The 19,011-nt window shown below is 52.9% G+C and overlaps 8 protein-coding genes across 8 annotated transcripts; 5 read left to right on the forward strand and 3 right to left on the reverse strand.

Annotated features, from left to right (window-relative positions):
• Positions 1 to 1,210: 1,210 nt before the first annotated feature.
• PG998_010198 (uncharacterized protein) lies at positions 1,211 to 2,428 on the forward strand (the record flags this gene model as incomplete). Its single annotated transcript, XM_066877014.1, has 1 exon — positions 1,211 to 2,428. The coding sequence occupies one exon, from the start codon at positions 1,211 to 1,213 to the stop codon at positions 2,426 to 2,428; it is 1,218 nt and encodes a 405-aa protein (XP_066729170.1).
• Positions 2,429 to 2,696: 268 nt separating this feature from the next.
• On the reverse strand, positions 2,697 to 3,561 carry PG998_010199 (uncharacterized protein; the record flags this gene model as incomplete). The annotated part of the gene is made up of 4 exons (XM_066877015.1): positions 2,697 to 2,762; positions 2,818 to 3,269; positions 3,344 to 3,423; positions 3,479 to 3,561. The coding sequence occupies 4 exons, from the start codon at positions 3,559 to 3,561 to the stop codon at positions 2,697 to 2,699; spliced, it is 681 nt and encodes a 226-aa protein (XP_066729171.1).
• A 581-nt stretch (positions 3,562 to 4,142) lies between these two features.
• PG998_010200 (uncharacterized protein) lies at positions 4,143 to 5,313 on the forward strand (the record flags this gene model as incomplete). The annotated part of the gene is made up of 2 exons (XM_066877016.1): positions 4,143 to 4,317; positions 4,481 to 5,313. The coding sequence occupies 2 exons, from the start codon at positions 4,143 to 4,145 to the stop codon at positions 5,311 to 5,313; spliced, it is 1,008 nt and encodes a 335-aa protein (XP_066729172.1).
• Positions 5,314 to 6,040: 727 nt separating this feature from the next.
• PG998_010201 (HET-domain-containing protein) lies at positions 6,041 to 7,488 on the forward strand (the record flags this gene model as incomplete). Its single annotated transcript, XM_066877017.1, has 2 exons — positions 6,041 to 7,401; positions 7,482 to 7,488. The coding sequence occupies 2 exons, from the start codon at positions 6,041 to 6,043 to the stop codon at positions 7,486 to 7,488; spliced, it is 1,368 nt and encodes a 455-aa protein (XP_066729173.1).
• Positions 7,489 to 8,524: 1,036 nt separating this feature from the next.
• Positions 8,525 to 10,015, forward strand: PG998_010202 (transferase family-domain-containing protein; the record flags this gene model as incomplete). The annotated part of the gene is made up of 1 exon (XM_066877018.1): positions 8,525 to 10,015. One exon carries the CDS (start codon positions 8,525 to 8,527, stop codon positions 10,013 to 10,015), a length of 1,491 nt encoding a protein of 496 aa, XP_066729174.1.
• Positions 10,016 to 11,645: 1,630 nt separating this feature from the next.
• On the forward strand, positions 11,646 to 14,456 carry PG998_010203 (uncharacterized protein; the record flags this gene model as incomplete). Its single annotated transcript, XM_066877019.1, has 3 exons — positions 11,646 to 13,372; positions 13,436 to 13,773; positions 13,831 to 14,456. 3 exons carry the CDS (start codon positions 11,646 to 11,648, stop codon positions 14,454 to 14,456), a joined length of 2,691 nt encoding a protein of 896 aa, XP_066729175.1.
• Positions 14,457 to 15,544: 1,088 nt separating this feature from the next.
• Positions 15,545 to 16,660, reverse strand: PG998_010204 (uncharacterized protein; the record flags this gene model as incomplete). The annotated part of the gene is made up of 2 exons (XM_066877020.1): positions 15,545 to 15,837; positions 15,946 to 16,660. The coding sequence occupies 2 exons, from the start codon at positions 16,658 to 16,660 to the stop codon at positions 15,545 to 15,547; spliced, it is 1,008 nt and encodes a 335-aa protein (XP_066729176.1).
• Positions 16,661 to 17,110: 450 nt separating this feature from the next.
• Positions 17,111 to 18,866, reverse strand: PG998_010205 (uncharacterized protein; the record flags this gene model as incomplete). Its single annotated transcript, XM_066877021.1, has 3 exons — positions 17,111 to 18,249; positions 18,305 to 18,464; positions 18,522 to 18,866. 3 exons carry the CDS (start codon positions 18,864 to 18,866, stop codon positions 17,111 to 17,113), a joined length of 1,644 nt encoding a protein of 547 aa, XP_066729177.1.
• Between the last annotated feature and the right edge of the window lie 145 nt (positions 18,867 to 19,011).

Consider the following 19,011-nt stretch of genomic DNA (forward strand, 5'->3'; position numbering starts at 1 on the left):
TGCTAGACCAGGTTCAGGATTTCACTTAATCCGCGTACGCCGAAGTCCCCGAAACCTCTGAGAGTTCGTATTCACTACCCTTAAGCTCGACCGCACACGAAGCTTGTATAACTTTACCCGGAACTTCCGAACTGTTATACATTATACGTGAGCGGACGGGCGGATCGGAATATTTCTCCACTCGCCGTTGACTAGGTTCAAGTCTACGCTCCGTATGAGTCACGCCGAGCGCGAGACTGACGTCTGATCAAAGCACCTTGGCGTCTACTTGGATGGCCTGACTGCTGGGACAAATCACATCTTGCTTGGCAAGGCCAAGTATTTCCATTCTCGTCGATCCGACGCCATCAGTGTAGTGTCCAGCTGACGAAACCGAATCCATCCCTGGTTAGATTGGTATAGTCAACCTCTCATCGACCCAGCTGTCACATCATTTCCGGACGACCCTGGTCCAATTAGAATAGTTATAGTGCTGGGCGAACTAAGAATGTAAAACAAGCCACTCGCACCTATTTGTCGAAAAGTAATGCCGCACGGGCCGGACCGCAATACATGGGTTCTCTTCCTCCCTCCTTCATCTTCGATGTCTGTTATTTATACTCGAGTAACATGAATCCTTTGGGCTGCAACCCCTCCAGTTGGTTGTGTCTACAGAAACACTAGATACAGGTCGTACCACTTCGCTTGGGGCGTTTGGGAATTGAAGGGGGATTTGTCCTGTCATTGGCCTACGGGATTAAAAAGATTACCCCGCGTGACACTCCTACTGCAGCTCGGCTATGCAGCGGATGCATTGCACATTCATTGACGGATACTAATAGATCCGCTATGCTGCCGCTCCAAGACCCCAGCATGCCATGACGTCGGCGTTGAGCACGGGCGCGGGCTTGATTCTAACATTCCGTGTCCGAGATGCCCAAGTGATAAAAGAGGGATTGCCGAGTAGTAGAGTATAACAGCTACCAACCAGAAGCATTAACAATAAGATCTCACAATTGTGTATTGCGTGAGGCAGGAAAAGCCAATCTTTTAAAGACTGTTCCTAGGCGTACTCGAGTAATCAGGACGCCGTTCCGTCTCTCACATTTCGCAGACTGTGGTCGAACTCCAGCACGCCTTGATTCTTCCCCCGCTCCGCACGGCTCTGCTCAGAACGCCCATTCCCTTTCGACCACCCTGAGAGAATTAGTTCCTCGCATCCAACCTCGATATGTCTGTGACGCCGTACAAAGTCAACGTCCCAGAGGACAAAATAGGTCGGCTCAAGCAGAAGCTGGCCGCCGCCGAGCTGCCCGACGAGCTCGAGGATGCCGGCTGGGACCTCGGGTGTCCGCTGGCTGATATCAAGCGCCTGGTTAGGTACTGGCGTGACGAGTTTGATTGGCGCCAGGCCGAGGCCGAGCTCAACCAGATGCCACAGTTCATGACAACAGTCCAGATTGACGGCTTCGACCCTATAGAACTACACTTTGTCCACGCAAAGAGTCCCGTGCCTAACGCGGTGCCGCTGCTCTTCTGCCACGGGTGGCCCGGCTCCTTCGACGAGGCATCCAAACTGCTGCCCCTGCTGATGGGCGGAGGCGATGACAAGCCCGCATTTGATGTCGTCGTTCCGTCTCTGCCCAATTTTGGCTTCTCGACGGGGCCTAAGAAACTTGGCTTCTCCCTACCCCAAATGGCCATGGTCCTCAACAAGCTCATGGTTGACGTGCTGGGCTACCAGGAGTACGTTACCCAAGGTGGGGATCTCGGATACCCTATCACCAGATACCTCGGATACCTATACCCCGGGCACTGCAAGGCAAGCCATTACAACGTGACCACTCCCGAGCCCCCTAGTGCGACGCACTTTCCGGAGCTGTACGAAGAAGACCAGGCTACACCGCGGACACAGGCAGAGCTTGACGGTCTCAAACGTACTGAGTGGTTCAAGAAGGAGGGCAAGGGCTATATGATGGAGCACACGACAAAGCCCCAGACCATCGGCTACAGCCTGAGGGACTCGCCCGTCGGACTGCTGGCTTGGGTATACGAGAAACTGCACGACTGGTCCGACAACTATCCGTACACCGACTACGAGGTATGCAAATGGGTCAGCATCTACTGGTTCAGTAAGGCAGGCCCAGCCGCGACAATGCGCATCTACTACGAATTCATGCATGACAAGAACCCCATGGCTGCAACAATTAACAGCACATATCTTAAGGACATCAAGATCGGCAGCAGCCAGTTCCCCAAAGATTTAGCTGTCTTTCCGCCCCTTTGGAACAGGACTCTTGGCGACCTGGTGCTGAACAAGGTACACCCGTCGGGCGGCCATTTTGCGGCCTTCGAGAGGCCCCGAGAGCTTGCCGGTGACTTGGAAGAGATGTTTGGCCGAAATGGCGGTGCTTATGGCGTCGTGAGTGGCAGGAACGGATATGCTTGAGGGTCAGAGGGTAAAGGAGCAGAATGTATGTCTTTGTGCAGGTCAACGGTTGTGGACGCGAAATTTTGAGCTAAATATCCCTAATGAGATTCATGGCTGTCAGCCGATGCTACTTAGGATGACACGACTCAATATCACTCGCTTCGCTCACAGCCCATGTGGGTTTGTAGAATCGATGTTCGAAGTTACTATTGTGGATGTTGCGAATGGCTTTTTACCCGTGAGCTAAAATGCTGACCTGTGCAATGTCTCAACGCCTTATATGAAATTAGAGGCCTTGCGCTTCCGGTCTCCCTTGACGAAACCCAGCCTGTGCACAGGGCACAGGGCCGGTCTTTGAACTGGGACATGTCAAGACACTGAAAAGTAAGTACAACGCCGCCACTCACCAATGATAGCGGGTTACTCCCGATCAGCTTCCCCTGCGTCCTCTTATACTGGGTCATCTGCTCCGAGAAATGGTTCTTAAAGCTCTTAACGTTAAGGAATGCCGTCTTCATGTGCGTCTTAGAGAGCCTTCCGTTGCCGTTGCGAAACTCCTCCTCGGCGCGTGCGAGACCTAGCGCTGCGGTGATAATGTTGCGAATCTGCCGGCCATCAAGTTTCTCATCGAAAACGCCGTCCTCAAGCCACCCCAGAATGGATGAGTAGTCTTCAATCCGATCATCTCTATGGAGCCGATCTAGGAAGCCTTTGAAGATATCTCGCGTCTGGTCGTCCCGTAGTTCCTTATACTGGATGGCGACATGGATTCGCGAAGGGATGGCGATGTCGAACTCGGAGATCTGATTCGTTGTAAGAATCATTATGCCTTGGTAATACTCGAGAACGCGCAGAAATACTGCGAGCGAGACCGGTCATCGTTAGTCTGGGTATTGTCACAACTGACTATACGTAGAATAGTTTGAAACTCACCCGACACAAGGGCGTTCTTCTCGGTTGACTGGACGATGCCACCGCGGCCTCTGCTCTCCAGAAAGACATCGGCTTCGTCACTAGACGGGAAATTAGTGATCGCTTCTCATAAGATAGAAGTACATAAGATCTCACATCAACAATATTGCCTCCCATTTTGTGGCCAGGGCAAAAATCTTTTCGAGATTTTTCTCAACATGTTTTGCTTTCGTGCCCATGTTGGCCACGCTGACTGAGAAGAGCGGCTTCTTAGCCGCCACAGCTATGATTTCTGCCGTGGTGATTTTCCCGACACCCGGTGGCTCTGTAATATCTCTTAGTAAACTCCCTGTTGCTGGTACGCCTGGCGATCCATGCAGGCACTGGGTCCGATCATAGATGTGATCAAGGATTCGGGGGTCCCCTATGCTGGTATAGCTATTGGCACCATCACTTTCGTCTTTGCAGTATGATGTCACTTCCCGTTCGAGCATTCGTTTGCACCATCAACATGGCTAATCATCCTATCTAAGGTAGCGAAGAATCGACAGTCGACTGAGACGCGGATCAACGAAATGTTGATAGCCATTCAGGACCGACTCTTAGGTCTGAGCCTTTACCGCAACATCTACAAGGAACACCATGGATTGGATCAGCAGATTCAATCCAAGATTGTGATCACTTACAACAGCTTCGTTCAATTCTGCACCGCTGTGGTGGACTACTACGACCATGGTTGCTTTCGTGGGTCCTTTCCAATCCAGATTGCCATGATTTCCCAAAGCCAAGGTGCTAATGGATGCTTTGGTTAGTACGAATAATGAAGTCATTACGGAGCACAACGTCGTTAGACGATAAGGCGGCCAGTGTGCAGGGTGCGATTACTGCGGTTCATGACGTTAGCGAAGAGTTGCTACACAAAAGCTTGAACGAAGTCAAGGACTTGAACAAGGTACAACTCGCGACTATCAGACAACTAAGGGACGATATTCTAGGTAAGTTGAACACGTTTGCCCAAACCCACGACTCTCTCGAAACCAATACCTATTCCAGGGCTTTCATGGAGAGCCCAGGTTAAGGTTAAGAATCATTTTCAAGACCATACGCGGCTAGAGTAACTCATTGCGGATAATACAGTTCTTCAACGCAGTAATGCAGCTCTACTGGAGAACCAAGACAGGAAGGACTTGGACGGGATTCGCCAAGCCTTGGGAGCTGATAGTTACTCGTTGACAGAGGAACTACGAGCACTCGAAGGCCGCAAAACCAGCGTCAACAAGGAGTTTCACGTAAACTACATCCCTGGGATAGGGTTTGAAGAGAGACTGGCCAAAGTCGAAGGAGATGCCATATTCAGCAACTGGCTGGACTCACCCAGGTCGCGCATGCTCGTTCTGGCTGGCCGGAACTATGTAGCCGCAGCAGCCCACTGCTGGCTGTCTCCCATCGCTATACGACTCATCCAGAAACTGAGTCGGTCTTCGCCACCGGAGCTTTATGCGTTTCTCATACTTGGGGAGCGCCGCGCGGACGATACGTTCGATCATACCTTATCAACCCTTGTGTATCGCCTTTTGAGTCAACACAGTGAGGGCCTCAGAAACAAAGCAGCGTATGATTTGCTTTTGAAGGCAATTGAAGACTACAGAGTGGTCCGGGCGAACGAACCTGGCAATAGGCGCAAGGTGCACCATGCTCTCAGGAACGTGGTCCTCAGGGCTCTCAATACACTTGAACCAGGTAGAACCGTCTGGGTTGTGCTGGATCGGGTGGACCAGTGCCGATGCGCCACCGAGACGAAGATATCCCACCGAATGGCACTTCTCAAAAGTCTGCTGAGCCTGGTGGAAGACAAGGAGACGAGAGTAAAGCTACGCGTCTTGGCGGTGGTCAACGATCTGGCATGGGATGTAGAGAGGGAGAAAGATGACTTTGAAAATACTGAGAAGGATAGTCTAGTTATCCGGACGTTCTGGCAAAGTAGGGTGTGAGCCGCTCAGTTTGTATCATGAGAGGGATCTGGTCAAGCCCCTGAGCAAGCTATCCACCCCTTTAGTAGATCGTATAGTTGATAGTTGACGCTGACAGTCGAACAAGCTAATTAGTCAGACATTGTGGGGTAAGCTGACTACCCCGCTCAAGCATTATGACTTGTGTCGTGTTCTTTTGCCAAGGGCAGCTTTTTCCACTTGCCTCCCGCTGCGTTGATTGGCAAGCCACGCAGTTTGAGCAGATACGACAAAGGTACAAGATACAGAATTACTATGGATTTATGCAAGACCTGCCGTGTATGGTGGGCCCAGATCTTGCTCGAGGCGCGCACCAGCAGCAGTGACACTCGAGTTGCTGCTGCCAGTGTGGACGGCGCTTGGCTCCAGGCTCGGGACTGTCACCTTTGCAACTACATTCATCAACATGTGGAAGAGGATCTGGGGCGCGAGCCACAGATAAACATATCCGATTGCTCTGTTAGATTTTATCTACTCCTAGATTATGCCCTGCAACTAGCTGCAATCGAGCTGTTAGTTATAGACGCGGATGAGAGATGGGTAATGGATCCCATAAAGATGTCTGTTTGGGCTGATAGAGGTATCATTTCCCCTTCTTCGCTCTCATGCATCAGGGTTCACTAACTAGCTCGCTTTAGAAACACCTGCCGCTGCATCCGGGATAATTAGTACAGCCGCACCATTGGTGACGGACAGCAGCCAAGAGGCGATGGGCCTCTACAATAGATGGCTTCAAGAATGCCGTTCCAAGCACAAAGACTGCGTCAAGACAATATCGGGGAATCCAGTCGACGACGTGATGGGGCCGGAGCTGCCCACTCGTGTTTTGGATCTAGGCGCGTCTAACGACACGGGCATAGTCCTCCTCGAAAGCAAGGGGGAACGTGGGAATTACTGCGCGCTTAGCTATTGTTGGGGACCCCAAACCACACAAACATTCCTTACAACCAGGGAGACCCTTCAGGATCGCCTCAGGGGCATCGAGTTTGAATTGTTACCGAAGACCTTCCAGGACGCAATTGATGTTACCCGATCTCTCGGGATACGGTACCTGTGGATCGATGGTCTCTGTATCATTCAAGGAGACACACAAGATTGGAAATACGAGGCTGGGCGCATGGGGGCCGTCTATGAACAGGCGTTCTTGGTTCTTGCCGCATCTGGATCTTCAAGTGCACAAGAGGGTTGTTTTGTGGTCAAACCCAGGGACCTGACCTCGTTAGACCTTCCCTACTACACCGAAACCGGGCAGATCCAAGGGTGCGTACATACCTCTATCAATAACTCGCCGATGAGTCTTTCTCCCATGGACGGTCCTCTCCAGAAAAGGGGATGGGCTCTGCAAGAGGCGCACTTTGCAAGGAGGTCTATCCATTTCATGCCTGGAGGCCCGACCTGGATATGCAAAGAGATGCACCTGGACGAGAAGGGCCTTGAGTCTAAATCAGACCTCAAGCTCCAGAAAGGATGGGACCACGTACTGGAGGACTACTCGAGGCGACAACTCACATACAAGCACGACCGCCTCATAGCTCTTCAGGGGTACGCCACCGAGCTCTTGAAGATCAGGATCAAGGATATGTACAACCGAGGTGCTTTCTTATCCGGACTTCCGGGGCAGCTCCTCTGGGTGGTCAATCGGTCGGTGCCCAAGTCCGAGGATATAGACGAAATCCCGTCATGGGCCTGGGCATCAAACGGGGCGCAAAAGACCTTCGCGACCAACCACACTCGTTTACTGCCAATCGTCGGTGGCAGAAAGACGCGAATAGAAGCCTCTGGAGCTTTCGCAGTCGAGGGCCGTATAGCGTTATGCCATACGGAAGTCATTCGTGACGATGAAGACTCTGCCTGTGACGAAAACAGTTCCGGCTCAGGTACTCCGTCCACTGGATTCCAGGGGATGCGTGACTTTATCTCGGACTGGACTTGTCAGCCGATGTTTCGTCTCATCGATGGGTTTGGTCCTGAAACCAAAAGGTTCCGGGGGATGGCCGTCTTCGACCGCGAAGAATATGGCACAGTCTCCTTCCTTCCTTTGATGGGTACTATGCTCTGGGGCCATTTAATGTATGTTTTGGAAGGCCCTCTCTCACCATGTTATGCTAATCGATTTGGTAGATTTACTAAAGATACAAGAATCCCACTAGCCCCTGAAACAAGATATGTAAGTAAACGCTCGGAAACTGATAAAAGCTTGTCATATACTGATATACAAACCTTTTGTTTCACTACAACAGGAAGATTACATTGGCCTCCTTTTAGTTAAAATGTCTTCAGAAAATGCCTCATACAGGCGAGTTGGGGTGGGATTCGTGAGGGTGACGCCGCAATATTTCCTAGAGCTGGCGTCAGAGGAGATTTGTATCATTTGATGAAATACTTAATGTCACATTAATTACGTTCTTGTGCGCGTATTCCCAAGTGGCTATGTCTGCGCGGCACACTACCAACGTCTCCCCGCTGCCCGTACGCTTGCCTCAGGCTATCGGGATCCAGCGTATTACTATTCGGAGTTTGTCACTTCCCCCCTGACGCCTTGGAAATTATCGTTCCGTTCCAAGTCCCCATGACCGCTCCTACCACACCCACGGCCATCATAAACCCTTCTTGGTCCGAGTTGTGGCCCACCATCTCTCTCCAGTATTGTCGCCACCGACGAAGACTCGGGTTCGGTTAGATATCCGGGCCTTTAGTAGGTTGATTGAAGCTGAAGAAATTGACATGTCGGTTGTATGGACAGCGACAGCGAAATGAAACGAGTAAGTGGTGATGGCCGAGCTGAAGACAGGAGGTGAAGTCGGCCCTGTTACCGGGGTCTAGTAACAAGCTAAGCATGAAACAGGCACCTCGGTGGTGATTACACCGGGGTAGAAAGAGTCGTTGTGATTGCCACTTCTAGGGCTGCGCCGCACAGATTAGTCCCAAACAGGGGTCGTCGGCCCATATATAGTCGTGCGATAAGCCTGAGCCTTTACATGGCATTATCTGTCCCCAACTCAATTCTATCAATGTCAACCTTCCCGGGAGTAACTATTAATCGAATAGAAGCGGGGGTTATAGCATCTTCGAATTTATATAAATAATTTCCGCCAGAGAAGAGACTCTACCAACTGTCAAACCCTATTTCAAGGTCTTTTGCCCGCTTTCACCAAAACTACAATTTCCAAAGACAAAATTCAACATCAATAACATGGACGACAAGGAGATTCGCGTTCGGCCGCTGGAAGGCGACCCAGGGCCGGATCGATTTGATCTCTCGGATATGGATCACACCATGCCCAAGATATACGTGCAGATATCCGAGATATTCGAGCTGCCCCCGGACACCAACCGCAGTCATATCGTGGAGAGTCTGAGCAACGGGCTGGCCTTTGCGCTGGGACAGTATCCCATACTTGCGGGGGTGCTACGCATGGACGCGACCAACGGCCGCATGTGGGTCACCAAGAAAGAGGACTCGACGGTTGGGCTCTTCGTTAAAGATGCATCGAACTCGGGCAACAATGACCTCCCATCGTTTGCATATCTCGAATCCAATGACTTCCCGGTCCAACTGATCGACGGGCATAAGGTGCTGCCCAAGATCGTGACGGAAAAGCAGCTCTTCTCGCCCCTCGGCGAGAACGCAGACGACGACGCTACCATAATCTCGGCCTTCCAGGTCACTTTCATCGAGGGCGGCCTTATCTTAGCGGCTGCCATCCACCACAACTGCTCCGATGGGCCCGGCTGCAACGGCTTCTTGACAACGTGGGCCGAGAATGCCGCGGCGGCCTCACGCGGGGAGGCCTTTTTGCCCGTCGACCCAGCGAACACAGTTCGAGATCAGCTGAGTGCCCCGAAGCCGGGCGCCGAACGCTGGAAGACGCTCGACGGCAAGTTCCCCATCTTCAAAAACCTCGGGGCCCCGCCGCCGGCCCCGCCGCCGGGCTTCCAGATGCCCAACCTCAAGGTCCGCATGTGGCACGTCCCGCGAAGCAGCGCGGCCGAGCTCAAGAAGGCCTGCTCGCAGGAGGAGGCCGCGGAGAAGTGGGTATCCACGTACGACTGCATCATGGCCCTGTTGTGGAAGACCATCACGCGCGCCAAGCTGCCCCTCCTGAAGCCGGACCGGGGCAACGAGGTCATCCTGGCGCACGCCGTCAACACGCGGAACCTGTTGGAGCCGCCGCTGCCCGCCCGGTTCCTGGGCAACGCCGTAGCCCTGCCCCGCGTATCCAGCGGCTCCATCGAGCAGCTGGTGGCGGCGGATGACAACCTTCCGCGGCTCGCCGCGGCAGTCCGCGCGTCCATTCGGTCCATCACGCCGCAGTACGCCGCCGAGCTGCCCGAGTGGGTCGCGGGGCTCGAGGACCGCCGCTACATCGCCATCGCCATGGATTCGTTCCTGGGCATGGACCTCGCGGGGACCAGCTGGCAGGCCATGACCCCCTACGAGCAGCACGATTTCGGGTTCGGGCTGCCCCGGGCCATGCGCTGGCCGCATCCGCAGTTCGAGGGGTACGTGTTCGTCCTGCCGTCGCGGGCAGGGGTGAAGAAGAATTTGGCTGGGGGTGGTGGTGTGGGTGGCAATGACGAGGGGGTGGAGATATGCGTTTGCTTGGAAGAGAGTTGTCATGATCGGTTATTGCAGGATCCCGAGTTGTTGAGGTTTGCTCATCCGCGCGGGTTGAATGCTTGAGGTTTCTCGCCATATCCTAGGGTAATGCGAGTGACATGTTCCATGATGAATCAGCCCACGCATTTAAGAGAACTCAGCCCAGCTCTCGGAAACGTCCCACGCCCTGCAGCTCTCCTGGAGCGGCATGGTGACATTTTCACAGTACAGCCTGGTTTTAACTCTCTTGAAGAGAGTCTATAGACTGCCTTCGATGCGTGATAACTCCCTTTAGGTTGTGTACAAATGTAAGCGGCCCACCCGCCTCTGTGAAGATAACAGTTCGTTTCAATTCCCGGCAGTTCCTAGGGAGTCGAGGGTAAAGCTTGAAAGTGCGCCATAAAAGAGTGCATTCAAGTATACTAGTTAAACTTTTCATTAATTATAAAATCATAAATATAGTAATTTAAATAATAACTTACAGTATTAAAATACAAAGGATAACGTTAGCTATACTATAAAATCGGATATTATAATAAAATATAGTATGAATATAGGATAAAGGAAACTTTATTAAGTAATTTAAGAACGTTGGAAGAATAGGTGTAGTAGTAAAGATTACTTCAAATATCATATGAGGAATGAATGTGATCTCGGGAGGCTGGCCATGAAAGTTGTCGATCAGTTGGATTGTACACCAAATCAACTTAGGCATTATCTTATTAGTTAGTAGCAGCTAATTATTTACTCATGCGTTCCATTGAAGACATTACTTACTATGCCAAGGCTCTCTAGGGCGGAGAACTCGAACGACAGGAGTGCTATTGCAAGCCATAACGCGATGAAAATTAGGCGAGAGCAGCGTAAGATTCCAGTGATAGGAACCGAGGACTGGTGCCTTTCGTGAGATTGCAGTCCAGCCCAGATGAAGGCTAGTATTCTCTTCAGCCATCTCACAAATCTGTGTCCGGCTAGGAGGAGTACGGATAGAGCCGTGGATTGAGATCGGTAACCATCAACTCCTTGGCCCGTAGTTTGTTGCTGAGATGTGTTATCGCTTTCCAAATCCGAAGATGCAGGTGAAGGTTGGTCTGGGGTGTTGAAGTTTCTTAGTTCCACATTGGCCAAATCTGTGACTTCAAGGGTAGTCCAGCCGTAATTCTGTCTGTTATTCGATTCCATGACTGGACCCTAGTTTGGATTGAGGATTTGTGAGTGCGATGAAGTTAATATGGGGAGATGTGGTGATCTTATGAACCTGGCTAGAAAGGGTCTGAGCAACCTGAATCTTACGGACAAGTGTTAGTAACAAGCTGAGCACCCACCTCGCTGACAGCTATTTTTAGCATGCTGAATTACTGCAACCACCGCCACCGCCCTGTGGCGCTCATGTCTCTCTTTTCAAGCAGGCTGGCTATTACTAGATGATTTGATTGGACGAAAAACGCCGTAAACATCAGCTCCGTCTCAGAGGCGTCAATGTGTCGACGGCATGGGCGCGTAATCAGGTGTAATGAACCACTCACAGGCGCCCTAAACAACCATGCCAACCGCCAAGAGCTGTCGTGTTCCCATCCCAAAAGCCGCGTTTCCCGAAAGCGGACATTGATATTGTACAGATCGTCTTATGCTCACCATCTTTTTCACCTTCTAGGCTGTCGATCCAAACACTCAGGTTACAACTCCCTCTCTACGCGCAACGACCTCCCGAACAATGCTTTCTATTTCCTCTCCTCAACCCGGAGGAGGGCAAACCGGGTTCTTCCAAGCGTTGCGATCAACCGGATGGAGACGCACAGGAGCGTTCAATGCCCTTGCGGCCTTTGCATCGGGCTTTGTTCTCCTGTGTTGCCTCATTATTAGTGCTTCCCGGCCTGAATCTTCCCTGCAGAGCGACACAGTCCTATTCTACGGCAGCTGCAAAAACAGCCGCTACTTGAATATTATATTACACTTGACACTTAATATAGTGTCCAGCGCGGTCCTAGGAAGCTCTAACTATTTTATGCAAATCCTTAATGCGCCATCTCGTGAGGAGATCAACTTGGCGCATCGCAAATTGTCCTCACTGGAGATCGGCATCCCGTCTCTTAAAAATCTGCCCTTTCTGTCTAGATTTAAGCAATGCCTTTGGGCGTTGCTAATCATCACATCGTTACCCATCCATTTGCTTTTCAATTCTGCCATCTATGAGACTGCCTACGAGGGGTCGGCCTGGAACCTTACTATCGCCACCGAACAATTTCTCCATGGAGCGTCATTCTTTCTACCGGGAGCGAGCTTAGCACCAGGGGGACGACCAAGTCCTGTGTACAACACCACTGTCATGGATAGTACATATAGTGAATGGGACAAATATTGGTATTCGTCCTATGGCAAATTCACTGAAATATCCGAATACTGGAATGAGTCTTCGTCCATCCACAGAGCCTTTTCGGAAATGACTGGCTCATTGAGAGGGGAGGGGCGAGACCCCTGGGACCATCTTTCAAGCAAAGAATGTCGGCGCGAATACTGTTCTTGCAGCTCCCGACAGAATTACGGAGATGTTATCGTGATAGTCGACGCGGGCCCAAACCGCGATGGATGGATACGCGCCGAGGTCTACGCCGATCCCCAGGATGATCTCCCCAATTTAACGAAGACCAACTTGGACCAACATATCCCTCGAGATGATTTGAACTCCCTCTGGTATTATACCCAATGTACTCATCACAAGCGACCTTCAGACACACTCGAAGATGTTTCTTGCGAGGAACCTAGCCACGGTGATAATGCCGTGTGTTCCGGCGCTCTGGGTTATTACTGGGACCGCATGCAACACAATCCCCGGGGTATCTGGCAAGCCGATGCTCTTCGGGAGTATGATCAGAATATGATGAAATCTTCGGAAGAAGCCTGGTCAATCATGTTCAAAAACAGGACCGGGCCATTCAGTACGATTGAGCAAAAGCTTGGATACAACGACAGCTTCAGCACACTCTCCGTTGCATACTGCTTGGCCCATCGCGGCCCAACAGAGAAATGCAAAGTCAACGTGGCCAATAACATCCTCTTGGTTGTAGTGATTTGTGTATTTTGCAAAGTCAGCATATGCACCCTCGTCGTCGTGCTGTTACCGGCTGAGTCACTTGTTACACCTGGCGATGCGATAAACTCTTTTCTCTGCCAGCCGGATGTGACGACTTCGGGCGTCAGTGGCGACGTGGGTGATTTCCATCGGCTCGAGTATGCTTTGCCTCACCCTCTGGCTGAGATTTCGGACGAATACGCCTTTGTGTCACACGTCCCGAGGGCGAGGGCGTGGCAGCAAAAGAGACGGAGAATTTGTTCCATCATGCCTCGCTCGGCGTGGTGGCGCGCTTATGCACCAGTCGCCGCGTCCCTAGTAGTATTGACGATCTTGACAGTGATGGCATATGAGGGTAATAATCATAACTTGTTCGTTTCCTGAATACCTAACCGTCTTCTGGCTACTGAAGCATCATACTAACCCGAATATAGTGGCAGGTCTTTCGGACACGATGGTGCCACATTACTAGTGAAAGCCGTTTTCGGCCGTACGTTCCTCGGCGGCCTCATATTAGCGAATATTGGCCAGCTTATTTTATCATGGTGCTATTTTGCCTACAACTCTCTTCTTACACGGATACACGTGGAGAAAGAGCTTAATAGCTACAGTACATCATTTAAAGCGCTACGAGTATCTTTTCCGGAAGGCAAGCAGTCGGTTACGTGGAGACTTCAGCTACCTTACAAGTTCGGTATACCGCTTCTCCTTATCAGCATCCTTCTCCACTGGCTTACTTCTAATTCTATATTCCTCCTCATTATAGAGGGCGGTAAGTTTTCGCTAAACCACCCGCTACCCAATGAGCCGACCTGACAAAACAAACAAGGCTTTTGGAAATCCGTGGGTGGCAACAACATGGAAGTCAGCAGCAGCAACCGAGGTTTGGATCCAGAGTCAATCGTAGCAGTGAGCTATTCGCCACTTGCCATACTCATCACGCTAGTCGTGGGTGCCACGCTGGCCCCAGTCCCCATCCTCGTCAGCCTGTACCGGCTTCCCGGCGACATGGTAGCCGGCGGTTGCAACTCTCTCGTCCTGTCCGCAGCATGCCACGCTTTCCTGCCCGTGCCCACCACAGATGAGGCTTCCATTTCAGAGGAGGCTTCCGGTGTAGACGAGGCTTCCGTTGCAGACGAGGTTTACAGCGCAGACGAGGCTCTCCTCAATAGTGTCCGAGGTAGCCAGCATCGTTTGACCAGCACAAGCTCCTCTGACAACGATGAAGAAGAGCAGCCGCCGGGACAAGGAACGCACCGTTCCGATGCGGATGACGACGGAATCAAGAAAGCTCTCGTCACGCTGGCCCAGTCCAAGCTGCGCTGGGGCGTCGTGCCTCTGCCCCAGGAGCTGTGCTACGCGGCCAGGGAAACGGGCCAAGAGGCACTACACTTGAGTTTCGCGACCGAGGAGACCTATATCTCGCCGCCGGTCGCTGGTGAGCTGTACATGTAGGGGAGGGTCGGAAGGGAACCGGGGTGAGGACACCTTTACACTCGTTTATTGGAGAACTTTTGCCTTGGAGTACGTGTTCTGTAACGTAGTATTGTTATTCTTTATACATTCAGCCTCAGAAACAAGTAAGAGACCCCAACTGGCCGGCTTGATACGAACGCGGGCCTGCATCATATCATAAGCGCTACTCTACTCTGTACACCATTGGGTGGTGCGTCAGTGAAGCTGGTGAACACCTTGCGATTTTACAACTCGATTGTTTATTGTTCAGGGCCCCGCCTCCAGCATACGTTGCGGCCATTTAAAACGGTATTGTGGGGGCCAATCCCAAAAAGGGGCCTTCCCCCTTTCTACTACATTCTAATGGTTATCGTGAGCCTCACCGCTACCGCTGGCGTCATTACCTCCCTAGCCTCTTGCCGGCCCTTTTCCGCACGTTGGGACCCCGACCTGTTCATCACCTCCTGCATCGACGCGCCCAGATTTTGGTTCGGACTGTGCGTCCCGAACGTCGCAACTGACATTGTCATGCTCATATTACCTTTGCCAATTGTGTGGAAATTAAACATCTCTACCAAGCAAAAGGTCATCTTGTCCGGGGTATTCCTGAAGGGTGGCATGTGAGTTAGCTTCATCTCCATTCGCTCACTCATTTAGTTCTCCCAAGCCCGAAGAAGATTTGCTGATGTTCAGAGTAATCTTTCGATATTCCAGTGGTATCTTCGCGTCCCGTTACGGTGAAAGTGAGAGTGTTGACAGACGGGACTTGGGACTCTGCCGATATCGTCATGTGGGCCATGATAGGGTCCGGCTGCTACTTGATTGCCTCTTGTTTACCGGTCCTCCGACCCATGTATATGGGCATCATCAGCCAATTTGCCGAGATAAGCCGTCGCGCCCTCGACAGCAAACGCAGTAAGACGACTGGAACATCGCGTGCCACTGGAGACGAGGAGGAATCTGCATTTGCGGCGATACAGCTGGACTCTTTCGAAACCGCACGATCACATGGAAGGCAGTCGGGTGTGTAATGGTAAATTACGAAGTACGAACGAGGGGGAACGAAAACTGTTACACCGTTAATCTACTTAATCAACTTTCAATACCATTTTCCCAAACTTGTCGCCTCTCATCATCCTGCCGAAAGCATCAGGTGCAGAATCCAGACCATGGACTATTTCTTCCTTGGTCTTAATCTTGCCTTCAGCAATCCAGGTCAACATATCTCGTCCGAACGCGGGTCCATGTTTCTCCAGGTGCTGTGGATCTGAGCAGATGAACCCGTATACTGAGAGGCGTTTGAACACAATGTTCATGAGACTTCTGACGCCGTATTTCTCCTGATCCGGGATGTTGTACTGTGATACCATGCCGCTGGCGACTGTATTCACATCTCGTTAGTAAGTTTACGAAGAGCAATCACTTCCTTTCAGTTTGCGGGGTGGAAACGGATAGCAGCCGCTCCCTGTGGACGGAGAAAAGCGCTTACCGATAGTCCCGTAATTTTTCATGTGTCCCAAAGCGGTCTCAAGGAGCTCGCCACCCACGTTGTCGTAGTACACATCCAGCCCCTCGGGCGCCAGCCGCGCCAGCGCCTCGGCCGGCGGCTCCGTCTTGTAGTCCCAGGCGGCGTCGAAGCCGAGGTCCTGGGTGACGAAGGCGACCTTGTCGGGGCCGCCCGTGCTGCCAACCACCTTCATGCCGTGCATCTTGCCGAGCTGACCCACGAGCTGCCCGACTGCCCCGGACGCCGCCGACACCAGCATCGTCTTCCCCTCCCGCGGCGCCGGTACGTATTCGAAGAAACTGACGTACGCGGCCAGCCCGGGGACGCCCAGGACGCCCAGGACCTTCTCGGGCGCGAGCGCGGGCACGTCGGCGTACTCGGCTGCGTCGGCGAACCCGATGATGCGGTCACCCGGGCGAAATCCAGGGTGGTCCGTCTCGAGGACCGTGGAGAGCGCGGTTACGACGGCCGGTCGGCCTTCCACCCATGGCTGGGAGTAGGTTCTTTGGTCCTCGAGCGTCCGCATCTGACCCCGCTGGTACGGGTCGAGTGACAAGAGGATGTTCTTCACTGTGACGCCGCCGGGCGTCGGCGCGCGCTTGGGGTCAAATGGGATATCTTCTACCACGAGGTGCTCGCCCGGCACTGGCTTAAGCGGCGTGTATTGCTTGTAAATGAGTGTCTTGTTTCGTTCCATTTTGGACTTGATTAATGATATGCAGGTGATAGAAGGTTGCAGGAGGCTATCGCAGGCAGTCAGGTTTAGAGAAAGAAGGTTTCTTTTAGATTGGTCTGCAAACAAAGGCAGGCCTACGCGAGGCCCAACTCCAACCTGCACCCGGGTGTGTAGTTAGGGACGATTGCCGATGGTGTATGCGGCTGCTGCCTGCTGCAGCTCATCTTATCTTACATCATACGATCATTGTTTGAGGGGGTGCGGGAAACAACAGTGGCGCCCTTGCAGGTCGCGCAAATGCAATATCATTTGAGGTAGCACATGCCGATTCAAAAGGGGAAGGTGGGACAGAGTATACTCGGGTCCTTGGGATAACATGGCCAATTGGGGTCCGATTTCGACAACACGGGTTTACCCGTTAATCTTGCTGGCTGGCAATTTCCGTCACATGGAAATATGTAAATAATAATACTAGTTCGCTACCGTACACACGAGATTGTCCAGCGCAACATTATTCGGCTGAGCCTTTCCATTCGCCTTCCTAGCCTGGGGGCTGCCACAATCAAACCAGATCTGATCGCGGCCCGTGGAGGTGAAGCTAAAAGACCCCTGGCGCCAGTTGTCGACGCCCGTGTCGGCGGCCGACCAGGGGAACTCGACGCCGCGCGCGTACTTGTCGTCGTTGACGTAGATATGGACGTAGGGCACGTTGCCGCCGACGTTGTAGTAGTTGGTGAAGTAGTAGTTGTACGTGCAGACGAAGCGGGTGCCGGCGCACGACTCGACGAACTGGTACAGCTCGATGACGCTGTTGCCGTACAGGTTCGCCGAGTACAGCTTGGACGGGCTGCCGCCGTAGCCGCCCGCCACGACCGAGAAGTCGGTGTGCGTGTCGTCGGCGGGCGTCTTGACCCACGGCGCCAGCGCGCCCGTGTCGAAGCCGCCGTTCACGACGGGGCTCGAGGTGCAGGTCGCGGTCGCGGTGGTCTCTACGGTCGTCGTCGAGACGTCGACGGTCGTGGCGGTGCTGGTGATGCTCGTCGTGCTGTCTACCTCCTGGACGGTCTGGATTGTCGAGGTGATGGTGGTGGCATCCGTCTGAGTCGAGGAAACGGTCTCTGTAGTGGTGGCAGTCACAAAGACCGTCACCGTCGTGATGACGTTGGACGTCACTGTCGCCGTCACCATCTGGACGTCGGTGCTGACGAGAGGCAGTGTCGTGGTCGTAGTGACATCAGTGGTCGCAGTTGTTGTGGTCGAGGCCGAAGATGTGGCAGTAACACTCAACGTCTGGGTTCCAATGGCACTGACGGTAGTCTCGACGAGCACATCGGATGACAAGGTGTATGTCACCCCAGTGGTGGCATACACAGTCGTCACCGAGCTGACGGTGGCGTAGACTGTAGCAACCGACGTCTGCGTCTTGACTGCGGATGCCGACGGTGTCGGGATGCTCTTCACGACACATGAGCAGGCGCTGCGGAAATGATCAAGCCCGTAAGTGGCTTTCCAGCTGGCTGGGAGATCGGGCAAGGACGTGGCAATGGCGCGTTTGTTGAACAGTACCGTACTGAAGATCGTGTAGACGGTGGTTGTGCTCAATTGGGTGTCTTTGAAATGTTAACGGGGAGCGCCCATAGAAGCCACAGGACGATGTTTGCTTACCAGTCACCGTAGAGTAGATGGTGGCTACGCTGGTCGATTCCGACGTGGCGGTGACGTAGTCTGTGCCCGTCGTGACGACCGTGTCTACTGCCGTCTGCCGGGCAGTGACTGTCGAGTCCGTGACGGATGTGGATTCCGTCCCCGTCCCCGTCGTAAAGGTCTGGGCAGCAGTTAGCCAAGCGCATACTCGCTGGTCTCGATCTGGCTGTTTACTTACGTCGGTCGAGGCGGTCGAGAAGACGGTCTCTGTGGCACTATACGACGAGACGGTGTTTGTAGACACGACCACTGTCTCCGTGACGGTGGATGTTTGATAGACCACGGCTGTCGCGACGACAATCTCCGCCGTCGTAGTGCCCACAGTGATGGTTTTGGTCTGCTTGGCCGAGTGGTACTCCGTACCGAAAGACGACACCGTGGATAGACTGGTGGCGGAAGAGACGAGCGCGGTCGTCAAGGTCGTGGTGGTCGTGAGCGTGGTGGTCGCAGGGGCGGCTTGGTTGAGCTCGCCGGCGCACACGCTCTGGACGTAGCATTTGAACCCGGGCTGCTGCACGCGCATGCTGGCGAGAAGGCCGTCGCCTAGCCATTCGCTGGCGGAACCTACACACCATCAGTAGGGTACAAAGTGCGCTGGGCAGGAGAGGACTCACAGTAGGATGGGCGGTCATTCGGCAGAGGGTTCGCCTGAGTGACCGACAGCAGCA

This window comes from Apiospora kogelbergensis (genome assembly GCF_038363985.1).
Source record: "Apiospora kogelbergensis strain CBS 113332 chromosome Unknown utg000006l_segment0_segment0, whole genome shotgun sequence".
Taxonomy (NCBI): domain Eukaryota; kingdom Fungi; phylum Ascomycota; class Sordariomycetes; order Amphisphaeriales; family Apiosporaceae; genus Apiospora; species Apiospora kogelbergensis.